Here is a 12,711-nt window from a genome sequence, read left to right as displayed (position 1 = left end):
TTAATACAGTTCTTGTTGTTGTGATAAACATCAATCATTAAATTATTTCATTACTATATTATGCAATTTTGCTACTGCTATGAATTGTATTGTAAATATCTAATATGTAGGATTTCTGATTTATGGCCCCCAATATCAGAAATTGGGGGTTTTGGCTCACGTGTTGATGACTACTACTCTAAGTTAATACAAAGGTCATTGTATCACCTTGGGTATCTGACCTATTCTATGTCTAGACATGTTAACTCACAGTAAAAGATACAGCGATGCTCCAGAATGTCCTTCTCAAAAAATGTACCAAAATTTCACCTTGAACAATAAAAGCTAAAGCAAACTATCCTCTTAACATAGAAAATATGAAATGTATTTTTAGAGATAATGTTTTCTTTTCATTTTGTGAGGAAATTTATGCCTGAAAATCAAAATGTATTTCACATGTTCTTCAACTGATTCTATATTGTTATCCATAAGTTATTTATGGTGAATTATATGAGTAACTGGTAAAGAAGTAAGAATATGAAAATTAACACTGCATAGAAATAGGGGTGATGAAGATTTTCCCTAGATAGATGAACTGTGATGAAAAACATATCATGAAAGAAACCACTGCTGGCTATCAACATAGACATTTTCATAGTCTTTATTTAGGCAAATATATATATAATATCTAACAAATATTTGCGGAGTAGCTATCTAATAGATACTTGGTTACAGAAACTATCATATATGTTTGCATAAGCATTTTGCTTTATCTTAGGCAGTAGTGTTTCTTTTCCTTAGTAAATGTTTATGAATTAAAAAACCCAAAGTTGTTTTCCTAGTCTTTTAAAACTATAAATTTATTAAATATGATTATTCCAATACCAATTTATATATAATACATATATACACATATACATATTTAGTCATTATATACATTAAGAAGATTGTATTTCACTGCCTAGGAACACATATATATGTTAATGTATACACACATATATACTCATATATGTGTTTGTATATGTAACAACATTTAAAAAAAGAGGTCACGATAAAGAAATGTATGGGAAACATAATTTAAAGAATAAACAATATTTGTAGCCAATACTTAACTATCTGGAAAGTGAATAACACTGATTCTTAAAGATAATTAGCTTTGTAATAACCTTTAAATATATCAAAAATATTAAATTCACTTTGCCTTTAAAAGATTCATCATATTTCTTGAAGATTTTGCAGCATGGATGAGTAACTGGGTTGCCTAAGGTGATTGTGCTCTCTGATCCACTGACTGGGAAGCATTGTATCTTACAAACCAAGATGTATGAACTATGAGGTTCATCATGTATTTCCTCATTAAATAATATGTGGTAGACCCTGAAGGTGTTATGCCAGAAACTATACTAACAGACTGAGGAAATAGATATGTATAGCATATATGTTGCTGTAGATGTCATGGAATACATCTCTCCTACAATTTGTACATCTTACTAAAACAGAAGCCTTGCTAATCAGAGATATGCTTTGATCAGGTTTTTTAAAAGAATTAATCTTTCTTTATTATTTAGAATTTTATTGATGTATACAATGAAACATGATACTTCACCAAGTCAATCTTAATTTAATTGTGGCCACATGTTAACAACAACACAAAAGTGAATGGTTCTTACTCCTTCAGCTGCAATGCTGGTAGCTTCCCAGTAAGGGATGGGAACCTCCTTCCTATATGGAAGAAGTTTGGTTGGTTGTTCTTATGTTATGAAGGTAACCATGACTGGGATGAGTTAGTGACTATGATAACCATGTCTTTCATTCATTGTCACATCTATATGATCAAATGAAAATTCAGAAACTAATAATATTCTCTATGTGTGCAAGCAATTGGCAGCTTATAAAATGTGTCTCATAATGTGAAAATGCTCAGGCTCAGGGGTAAGCCAAGACACACAGAACACAAGAGCAACTCAGAAACATCACACAGACTGGAAATAGAGGATATATATGCATTTTTCCTGAAAATTAAACAGTAACTATTACCCTATAGATGTATTGTAGCTGATAGTATTGGTATGTGAAGAGAGTATGATGAGATGAATAAAGATGGAAGAAGCTATTGTGTTAGAATACAAAGAATGTGCTCCACAGTTACAGAAAGGCCTATTGCTGCAATATGAACATCAAACGATAATGCACTCAGAATTAACAACCTACCTTTATGCTTTTGTAGGGAATTCAGATCTTGAGAAGGTATTATTTCCTGAATGGAGCTCCACAGGCCTCCCAGTAATGTGACTGAATTTGTTCTCTTGGGTCTCACACAGAATCCACACTTGCAGAAAATACTGTTCATTGTCTTTTTGTTTGTTTTCCTATTTACCGTGTTGGCTAATCTACTCATTGTCATCACCATCTCCTTCAGCCGTACCCTTTCAGCTCCCATGTACTTCTTTCTCACTTACCTATCCATCATAGATGCTTTCTACACCTCTGTCACCACCCCAAAAATGATAATTGACTTGCTGTACCAGAGGAGGACAATATCCTTGGGTGGCTGCCTGATTCAGCTCTTTGTGGAGCACTTCCTGGGTGGAACAGAGATCATCCTCCTCATTGTGATGGCCTATGACCGCTATGTGGCCATATGCAAACCTCTGCATTACATGACCATTATGCGACGAGGGCTCTGCAGACTCCTGGTGGTGGTAGCTTGGGTTGGAGGGATCTTGCATGCCACCATGCAAATATTTTTTATGATCAATCTGCCCTTCTGTGGCCCTAATATCATTGATCACTTCATGTGTGATCTCTTCCCACTGTTAAAACTTGCTTGTAGAGACACACACACACTAGGCATGATAGTGGCTGCCAACAGTGGGGCCATGTGCTTGCTAATATTTACCATGCTCCTCATCTCATACATAGTGATCCTGCAGTCCTTGAAATCTCATAGTTCTGAAGGGAGACGCAAAGCCCTCTCCACCTGTGGCTCTCACTTCACTGTGGTTGTTCTCTTCTTTGTGCCTTGCATATTTACTTACATGCGCCCTGTGAACACCTACCAGGTGGACAAGCTGGTGACTGTGTTCTTTGCAATCCTTACTCCCATGCTAAATCCCATCATTTACACAGCAAGAAACACAGAGGTGAAGAATGCCATGAAGAGTTTGTTTGGGGGGAGAGTAACTTAGTCTTTTCAAAATGACCAGAAGGTGGTGATATATAGAAACAACTAGGATAATGTTTGTGATAAACTGTGAAAGAGAATTAAGAAGTTCCACAGATCATTAACAAATAGTAAAAACAAAACTTCCCATAACAACATTTTTTGGCCAGTTAATGTGGCAAGGCCTTCTATATGGCTTTACTAGTTTTAAATGTATATTTTGTTTTCATAGAGTCTGGGTTTCCAATAGAAAGCACCGAGTATACAACTTTAATGATTTTGGACTATGTTTTTCCTCTAGAGACTCATAAAAATTTATTTAATTTGTTCATATACTTGCTATGTGGGTAACATGGACTTTTTGGCAGAATTTCAAATACATCTTGCATAGACTGTGGTAGTACAAAAAGAACAGAAAAATATAAATTAGACATTTGAGGAATAATGAAAAACTTGTTGACATGTTTCTTACCTCACTTTTATCTGGTATTATTTATATAAAAATAATATAATGTGTTAACGTCAAGTATACAAAAGGAAGAAACAGTTTTTAACCAGTCTCTGTTCCCTGACATCAGGGTGAAATATAAGGCAGAAATTTTGAAACTTACTCTGAATTTGTTCTTATTTTCTCACATATTGTCATGGCTAATTTTTTTCTAAGATATAAAGGATAGATAATTTTTTCCCTCAACAGTACTGGAGTAGACATTTGTAACAATATGAGCAAATATTCTTCCATTTTACCACTGAAATATGCAAAATAATTTTCTCATGTCATTACTCTGTATGTATGTTGCAAATGTTTACATTAAATATATTATCATGTATCTGACACATTCACTTAGGTAGATGACACAAAATATAAAAAAGAAAGAGAAAACAAAAAAACCTGGTTATTTTAAAGACACTGTATCCATTTCACAATAAAGATAATTAAATCTGAGAAAGCTACTAATATGTTTTCCTCAAATCAAACATCAAGTCAACTGCAGGATCTACATTAGTTTCTAACTCTTACTCCTCCATTTGAGAATAAAAGCACAATAATTTGTGGTATGTTTATAAATAAAGATAAGGAATTGATGCATGCTCTTAGTTTTTCCTTTTGTCCTTGGAAGAAAATTGTCAGGTGTTTTTTTCTTTGTTTTTTTTTCCTCTCTTCCCACTTAAGCTATGTTAAGTAGCAAAGATCCTCTGTACCCATGAAAATCAAGTTGCTCCATATTATCATAAAAACACCTTTATGATTTCAATTTTCTTTCACTGTAGTATCTCCATTCATGCTTTCTACAAATACCCCTTCTCAATTTTACTGCTCAGGGAGATATTTCTTCCATAATTTGAACATCCAGTAATGTTAGACCTTGAACATTTATTTTTGGAGTGTGACTGCCTTGTTTACCTTAAAGTTTTAATATTGAATTCACTAGAAAAATGATATTTTTCCCACAGTGATCAAGCCTAGGAGCTTGATCATTAGCAGCACTTAATGTACTGAAATACATTATTCTGGTGATTAAAGTAAGCTGAGTGTAGTTTGCTTTGTTCTATGATTAGCTAGGAGTCATGAAAAGGCAGAAGAAGTAGTATTGAGAAAAACATCTTCTACTCTAAGACAGATGGATGATTTCAAGTAGAAAACCAAGGCTGATAACTATGTCCTAAGAGATATACCAACTTCTTAATGGATGAGAGAAAGATTATTTATATAATTTAAAATCAAAGTGAGAAAGTAAACAACTGAAGAGATGCAAACAAGCTCATTTGATTAACTTTTGCTCCTCATAAATAGTTTTAGGGAGTATTATGATATTCCTTAGTACATCAAGTGCATCTCAGAAATGGATGCCATATGATTATACTTAGTAAAGTAATAACATCCAAGTCCAGGGAGCAGTGTGGGTCAGAAATCTGGTAAGATTTGGGGTATGTAGAAGAATGAGGTTATTTAGATAGAGGGATTAGTTAAGAACAGGGTTAACAGGGGTAGAAGGGATTATAACAGAAGATGATGGTGTAAATATGATCACAATACATTATATATGTATAAAATTGTCAAAAATAAAAATAACCTAAAAGGAAGTGTGGTATTTTTTCCTAAAATTTATAAGAGAAATAATATTGGCATTTAGTGCGTAATTCAATAATAATCTTAAAAAGTAAGAGTACCAGTAAACAGATTAAAAATGTTAGGTACAGGGTACTAACTAATTAGGTAAGGCAAAATTAATTCCCTTTCCTTTATCCTTTTCAAGTTGGATAAACCAATGGACAAACTGTTCATGAAGAACATAAATTAGTTCTGGGTTAAGTAACTGAATAGCTTCTACTATGGTCTATGAACTTTGGTTGTTTTGGAGAGTATCATCTTGGCCTTGTTCCAGTTTATTTCTGCCTCTGAGGAACATTTCCTCAGTGCAGGGAAAGATGGGAAATTATTGGCAAAGTGATTAGATTCTCAGGCAGTGGAGACATGATCACATAAGAATGTGATTGAAATGAGGCAAACATGCACATATTAGAAATCTGTCTCTAACAAATTATACTCTGACCCTTTCCCCCACAAATTCATTGCCTAAGAGACAATATGCTAATAGTTCCTTCTAAAATTTGTTTGGGGGCAGTTTACTAATTAGGTCAGAATAGAAACAAATGGTAGGCATAGTGCTGTGGGTGATTTTTGTGAGGTATTTTGCTAGCTGCCTTTTTAAAAAACCTACATCAAAAATTTCAAGTCTTTTCCAAAAAACATATCTGTTTCCTACATAAGTACTGGGCTACTCAGAACATCTATCATTAATCTTCCTTTGAAGTCATGGGAAACTCTACTGCTAACAAAGTCACTTCCCCAAGCTTCCTTTTAAACTGAGATCCAAATGATGAGACCACCCCATGCAATCCAGTGGAAAGAGCAGTCTGAACAAAACAGAAAACCATGTTGATAAACAGGTGAAGTGAAGATGGAATAGAGCTGAGTACTAAGGAGAGGCAGCAAGGAATGGGGTGATGCCGTGAGCACAGGCTTTTTTCTTTTGATTCTTAAGTTCAGCAAGAGCAGAGTTATCAAAGATACATTCTCAGTTTACATCTAAAACACAAATCCAACATGGATTTGATAGCTTTACAAGCTGAAGATCAAAAATTTTTGGCAAATTGCTTGCCCTTTATGTATTAATGGTGGAGAATGGTATTTCATATTTTATACCAATCATTTAGCATAAAATACCCAGATTTAAATTTTATTATCCTTCCTTGTCTCAACGTGGAATATGATATTAATAATATGAAAATTTTGGTATGTGTAAGAACTTTATGTAGAACATATTTTCTTGTTCAATTATAAATTAAAAACATAGCAGAAGGAACATAATGAGATCCCTAACTTAACATATTCATAATCTTCTTGATAATTTTTAAAGTAAAATAAGGAGGCCTAGACTCTTACAATTATACACTTTAGAACTGCTCTGGACATTCATATGACCATTGTAACCTTAGAAATTCCAAAAATGTCTTCTTGTCATTGTTTTGTAGTTTTCCCTAACTTTACATTTTTTTTAATAATCTTGACCCATGAAGTAAATATTGATTAGCTTATAAATTATATGATCATATATTAGATCATGAAAATTAGGTAGTATTCATGATATGAATTGAAGTTAAAATAAATTAAGGATGCACATCCACTTTAATTGGAAGTAGAATGTCTACCTAACAATGTCTTGCAAAGGTCAAACTTAATACTACCCACTACCTATACTTGGTTCCCATTTCACTGAGATCTCAGCTCTAATATTTGAACCTCAGCTTGTCACTCAGATCTATCTCTTAATCTCATAAGTCAGATCTCAACAGATATCTGATGTGGGATTCACCTCTATATGCCGCGATTACCACTAATGAATAAAGAAACTGCCTTCACCTGTTGACATGGCAGAACTTAGGTAAGCAGGGAAAACTAAATTGAATGCTAGGAGAAAGAAGGAGGAGTTAAGAAGAAGCCATGGGTCTGAAAAAACCTGGGATAAAACCGAACTCGCTGAACTTAGCGGACAATGAGGACTACGGAGAACTCAAGAACAATGGCAGTGGGTTTTTGATCCTACTGCATGTACTGGCTTTGTGGGAACCTAGGCAGGTTGGATGCTCACCTTATTAGACCTGGATGGAGGTGGGTGGTCCTTGGACTTCCCACTGGGCAGGGAACCCTGATAGCTCTATGGGCTGACAAGGGAGGGGAACTTGATTGGGGGAGGTGGAGGGAAATGGGAGGAGGTGGTGGGGAAGAGACAGAAATTTTTAATAAATAAATAAATGGAAAAAAAACAAATCTCTACTATTCCAAAAAAAAGAAGAAGAAGCCATGTAGTCCTGCTGGAGACAGAAGCCAGAACTTTAGTCAGTAAGCCACAGACACATGAAGATATACAGAATAATAGAAATGGGTTAAGTTAATATGTGAGAGTTAGCCAATAAGAAGCTATAGCTAATGGTCCAAGCAATGATTTAAATAATATAGTTTCTATGTGATTATTTCAGGGCTAAGTGGCCAGGAACCAACAAGCAGCATCCTTTCAACAGATATTATTGACATACACTGTAAAAAATGAAATATTAATATTTAATAAAACTGCATATGGTACCGTTTATGTCCTCTTTCTTGACTGTTATGCTCTGGCTATAGGGATTTCATATTCTACAATCAATCTTTGTGACTAACTTACTGTGTATTGCCTGATACAAAGAACCAATATGTCAGAAACTTTTGCTCTCTTTCCTGAGCTTGAGGGACTATTTTCTTTGACTCCATACACTACTTGGAGGACTCATGTTGAAATTGTCTAAGGTTTTCTTCAGTAGGTAGCTTCTTCTGAATCATTATAACTGACTTCTACATCTCATCCTGGTTTTCTTTTGACTGAAGTTATCTCTAACCTGAAGAGTCTACCTTTGGAATCTACTGATTGTACCCACCATACTTGACTGCTATCCATAGGAAGCTGAATCAGTTTCTATAACCAGGATCATAATTGGGGAGTATAACTGGCATGATGGCCTCCACTTTGTTTATTTAATTAGATATTTTAGAAAGTTGTACTATAATAGTAGTGACAATGTCATCAGCATGGTGATTTTTATGTGATAAAGAATATGTTTAAAATTCTGGGATTCCATACTCCTTGTTGACTTTTGGAACTGACCTTATGTGTTGGGCCTGGTGAAATTTCACTTTTTGGTACTTTAACTGCAGTGCCAGTACTGACAGCACCACATCTACTCTGAGTAGTGGTAGTAAACTTTTTTTATCCTGTTAATCCTTCCACAAAATACCTATGGAGCTCATCACAATCCTTTACAAATTTATGCTAAATTTAGGTGGGTATCTGAAATTATCACCTTCAACTTCTTTTAAGAATATTGTTCTGAGTGAGTACATCCCATGGTCATCTTTTTGGGTCTGGGTTACCTAACTCAGTATAGTGTTTTCTATTTCCATCCATTTGCATGCAAAATTCGAGAAGTCATTGTTTTTTACCGCAGCGTAGTACTCTAATGTGTATATATTTCACACTTTCTTCATCCATTCTTCCATTGAAGGGCATCTAGGTTGTTTCCAGGTTCTGGCTATTACAAATAATACTGCTATGAACATAGTTGAACAAATGTTCTTGTCATATGATAGGGCATCTCTTGGGTATATTCCCAAGAGTGGTGTATTTCTGGGTCCAGGGGTAGGTTGATCCCGAATTTCCTGAGAAACCAAAACACTGATTTCCAAAGTGGTTGCACAAGATTGCATTCCCACCAGCAATGGATGAGGGTACCCCTTCTTCCACAGCCTCTGCAGCAAAGGCTATCATTGGAGTTTTTGATTTTAGCCATTCTGACAGGTGTAAGATGATATCTCAAAGTTGTTTTGATTTTGATTTCCCTGATCGCTAAGAAGGTTGAGCATGACCTTAAGATGAACATGGGATGTACTCACTCATAATTGGTTTCTAGCCATAAATAAGGGTCACGGAGTCTACAATTGGTGAACCTAAAGAAGCTAAGTAAGAAGATGAACCCAAGGAAAAGCATATAGTTATCCTCTTGGCAATGGGAAGTAGACAAAATTGCCGGGGAGAAAATTGGGATCTTGGGGGTGGGGTGGGATGGGGGTAAGGGGAGATGGGGAGAGAAAAGGGAGAAGGGGAGGATAGGGGGAACTTGGGGAAAAATGATGATTGGGATAAAGGAAGGTTGGATAGGGGAGCACGGAAGCACAATTCTTAGTTAAGGGAACCGCTTTAGGGTTGGCAAGAGACTTGAACCTAGAGTGGCTCCCAGGAGCCCAGGGCGATGTTCCCAGTTAGTTCCTTGGGCAGCTGAGGATAGGGAACCTGAAATGACCCTATCCTATAGCAATACTGATGAATATCTTGCATATCACCATAGAACCTTCATCTGGTGATGGATGGAGATAGAGACAGAGACCCACACTGGAGCACTGGACTGAGCTCCCAAGGTCCCAATGAGGAGCAGAAGGAGGGAGAACATGAGCAAGGAAGTCAGGACCACAAGGGGTGCACCCACCCACTGAGACAGTGGGGCTGATTTATTGGGAACTCACCAAGGCCAGCTGGACTGTGACTGAAAAAGCATGGGATAAAACCGGACTCTCTGAACATGGCGAACAATGAGGGCTTATGAGAAGCCAAGGACAATGGCTTGGGGTTTTGATCCTCCTTAATGTTCTGGCTTTGTGGGAGCCTAGCCAGTTTGGATGTTCACCCTCCTAGATATGGACGGAGGGGGGAGGACCTAGGACTTTCCACAGGGCAGGGAACCCTGACTGCTCTTTGGACTGGAGAGGGAGGGGGAGAGGAGTGGGGGGAGGGGCAGAAGGGTGGAAGGAGGGGGAGGGAAATGGGAGGCTGGGAGGAGGCGGAAACTTTTTTCCTTTTTTTCATTAAAATAAAAAAAAGAATATTGTTCTGCAATTCTGATTTGAACTTTTCCCACTAGCTGAATGGATGTTTTCTTTTGTTTCCTTTCAATATAATGAATGCCTGCCTTGATTTTGGTTCCTGTGATGAGGTCTTAAACTTGCATGACTAAGATGACTTTTTATTGCATGTCTTTACTTTATCTTTCATGTTGGTTTCAGAGTAGGTTAGACTATGTCATACACTCATATTTGGTGTATGAGTGCTGGGATTATAGTCTAAGTTCAAAGGAAGACATTGTTTAAAGCTAGATAATCACTACTGTGCTATGAAATTCCAAGTGATAACACTGATAAGACTTAAGGGGAAATATTGTTCTATTTGTATAAAAAATATTTTAATAAAAGTAGAAAATAAATAGTCTCTGGGAGAACTATTGAAAGTCAGTGAGGATGAGCAGCCTATTCTGTGCTGCAGTAACAATAGTCATTGAAGTGAAATAAATATGTAGAAGGAGGTTACATTTCAACAGGAACAAGTTCTGTGGAGAAAAACAAGAAATGGTTCCTAGGCCTGAGAAGTGAGAAATATACGTGGATAATAGGAATATGCTTTGCATCCTCTGATGGGACTGTTCATAACTACTTAACTCCTGATTTATACACAATTTTTGATAAGTTGGATACTCTCTTTTTTGTCTCCACAAAAAAATATTTTCATATAGAAATTGGTAAGGCAGTTCTAAAATTTATATATATATGAATAAATGTCATGGTAATAAAAACATATGACGATAATATACCATATGCATTCTATATACTGCTACTTTAATGCTTTCATAACTATTTGGTATACAATTACTGGTTGGTGTTCTTTTTCTGGTGAAGACTATTTTTTCCACTCACAGTATTTCTTAGCTGCCTGTAGTTCTTTGTATAGCACTAAGGCCACATGTTTTTTCAGTTGTTCTCTTTAGCATGTCTATTTTTATTTTTATTCAGTCCGTGTTTAGGCAGTCATGTTGGTGAAACTTCATGAGTACAGCTTCTGGAATTTCCAGGAAGCACAATCTCACAGCAAACTCTCAGATCCCCTGATTTATACAATCTTTTCTCTCCTTCTGTGAGACTCCTTGCGCCTTAGGTATAGGAACTATGATATAGATATAGCCACTGGGACTGGGCTCTACAAGTCTGCATTTTGATCGTGTTTTTCTGTAATGGTCTCCATCTGTTGCAAAGTGAAGATTACTTGATGAAGGGTGAGGCAGACTTATCTCTGGGTATAAGGACAGATATTTAGAATGCGTGTTGGATTATGCTGATTTGCTAATGAGGTCATTGTAGATTCCCTTCTAAGATCCAAGGTTTCATTAGCCTTTGTTATTTGTCCAGTTTTCGATTGCCAGGTATGACTTACATCTTTAAAACAGGTCTTTAGTCCAGTAGTGTCACTCATATCTTGGCAACAATCAAAAACTTTCTAACTAGACCAGTGTGGTGTTTCGTAACATCTGACCTATTTCATTTCAGATGTTTCATTTTAATCTAACTCAACTCCTTTCACTGAAATAGATAAACTAAGACAAGGAAGTCATAGGTACAGTAGAAAATATAGATGTTTCAAAGTAAACAGCAAGACTACAACATGCATTAGCAGTGTGATCATGCCAGGTACTAATTTTCATTAAGACACAATTGTGAATTTCAACTAATAAAAAACAAAACAAAGAAACCAATTCTCAGATTAATTCTGTAGACTGTTGATGAGATGATACTCTGGGCCTTAATTTTTTGTATGGATGACTCCAATTGTACCTTTCTTTGTGAGGCGTGAAAACTAAGTAGAGCGTAACATTGAAATAGAATAAATGAAATGTATTTCCTTCTATGGTCTTTTCTGAAATTTCCACTGAATTAAATACCAGTTTTCTCTCATGCTTCAGGCTCATACCTATAGTGGGAGAAACTATTTGTTTATTCCTGGCCTCTCAGACCCAAAATAATCACACAGAAACTTTGTCCAGCACTTACATCTTGAATTAACCATTTCTGTTAATCTGTGCTTCACCACAAGGTCTTGGCCTACTGGCAATGTCTTGGTGGGCTACAGCAGAGATGCCTGTCTCCTGTGCCAGCTACATGACTTCTTACTGACACTGCCTACTCTCTCTATATGTCTTCTCCAGCCTGACTGTATTCTGTTAAGTCATTGGCCAAAAGCAGCTTCTTTATTAGCCAATGGTATACAGAGTGCAATCCCACACCACCTCCCCTTTTCTGTCTAAATAAAAAAGAAGGTTTTAACTTTAACATAGTAAAATTACATATAATAAAACAGGTATGAAGCAACATTTATAGTTGCAATATTTATATATTCCTACTTCATCTTATATCTTAATAAAAGAAAACTATAGCTATCTATTCTTAAGCTCCATCAAAGACTCCAGAAAGAAATATTATTACCTAAGGAAACAGGAAGTACATTGCAAGCAACTTCTAAAACTCTAGAATTGATAGAGGTGTCTCATTGCTTGGACAGTCACCCAAAGTTCTTCTGAAACATGGGGGCACCTATCTTTAGCTTACAGGCCCATAGCATTTGGCAGACTATATCCACATGAAAACTGAGAGAGCT

General features: G+C 36.1%; 2 protein-coding genes across 2 annotated transcripts in view; both read left to right on the top strand.

Annotated features, from left to right (window-relative positions):
- Positions 1 to 12,711, top strand: part of LOC142855783 (uncharacterized) — a 237,274-nt gene that overhangs the window by 121,580 nt on the left and 102,983 nt on the right. The gene's annotated exons all lie outside the window — the stretch shown is intronic.
- LOC142855788 (olfactory receptor 4C3D-like) lies at positions 2,241 to 3,167 on the top strand. Its single transcript, XM_075982193.1, has one exon. It carries the CDS (start codon positions 2,241 to 2,243, stop codon positions 3,165 to 3,167), a length of 927 nt encoding a protein of 308 aa, XP_075838308.1.

This window comes from Microtus pennsylvanicus, chromosome 8 (genome assembly GCF_037038515.1).
Source record: "Microtus pennsylvanicus isolate mMicPen1 chromosome 8, mMicPen1.hap1, whole genome shotgun sequence".
In the NCBI taxonomy this organism is placed as follows: domain Eukaryota; kingdom Metazoa; phylum Chordata; class Mammalia; order Rodentia; family Cricetidae; genus Microtus; species Microtus pennsylvanicus.
This window is presented reverse-complemented; position numbering and strand designations above follow the sequence as displayed.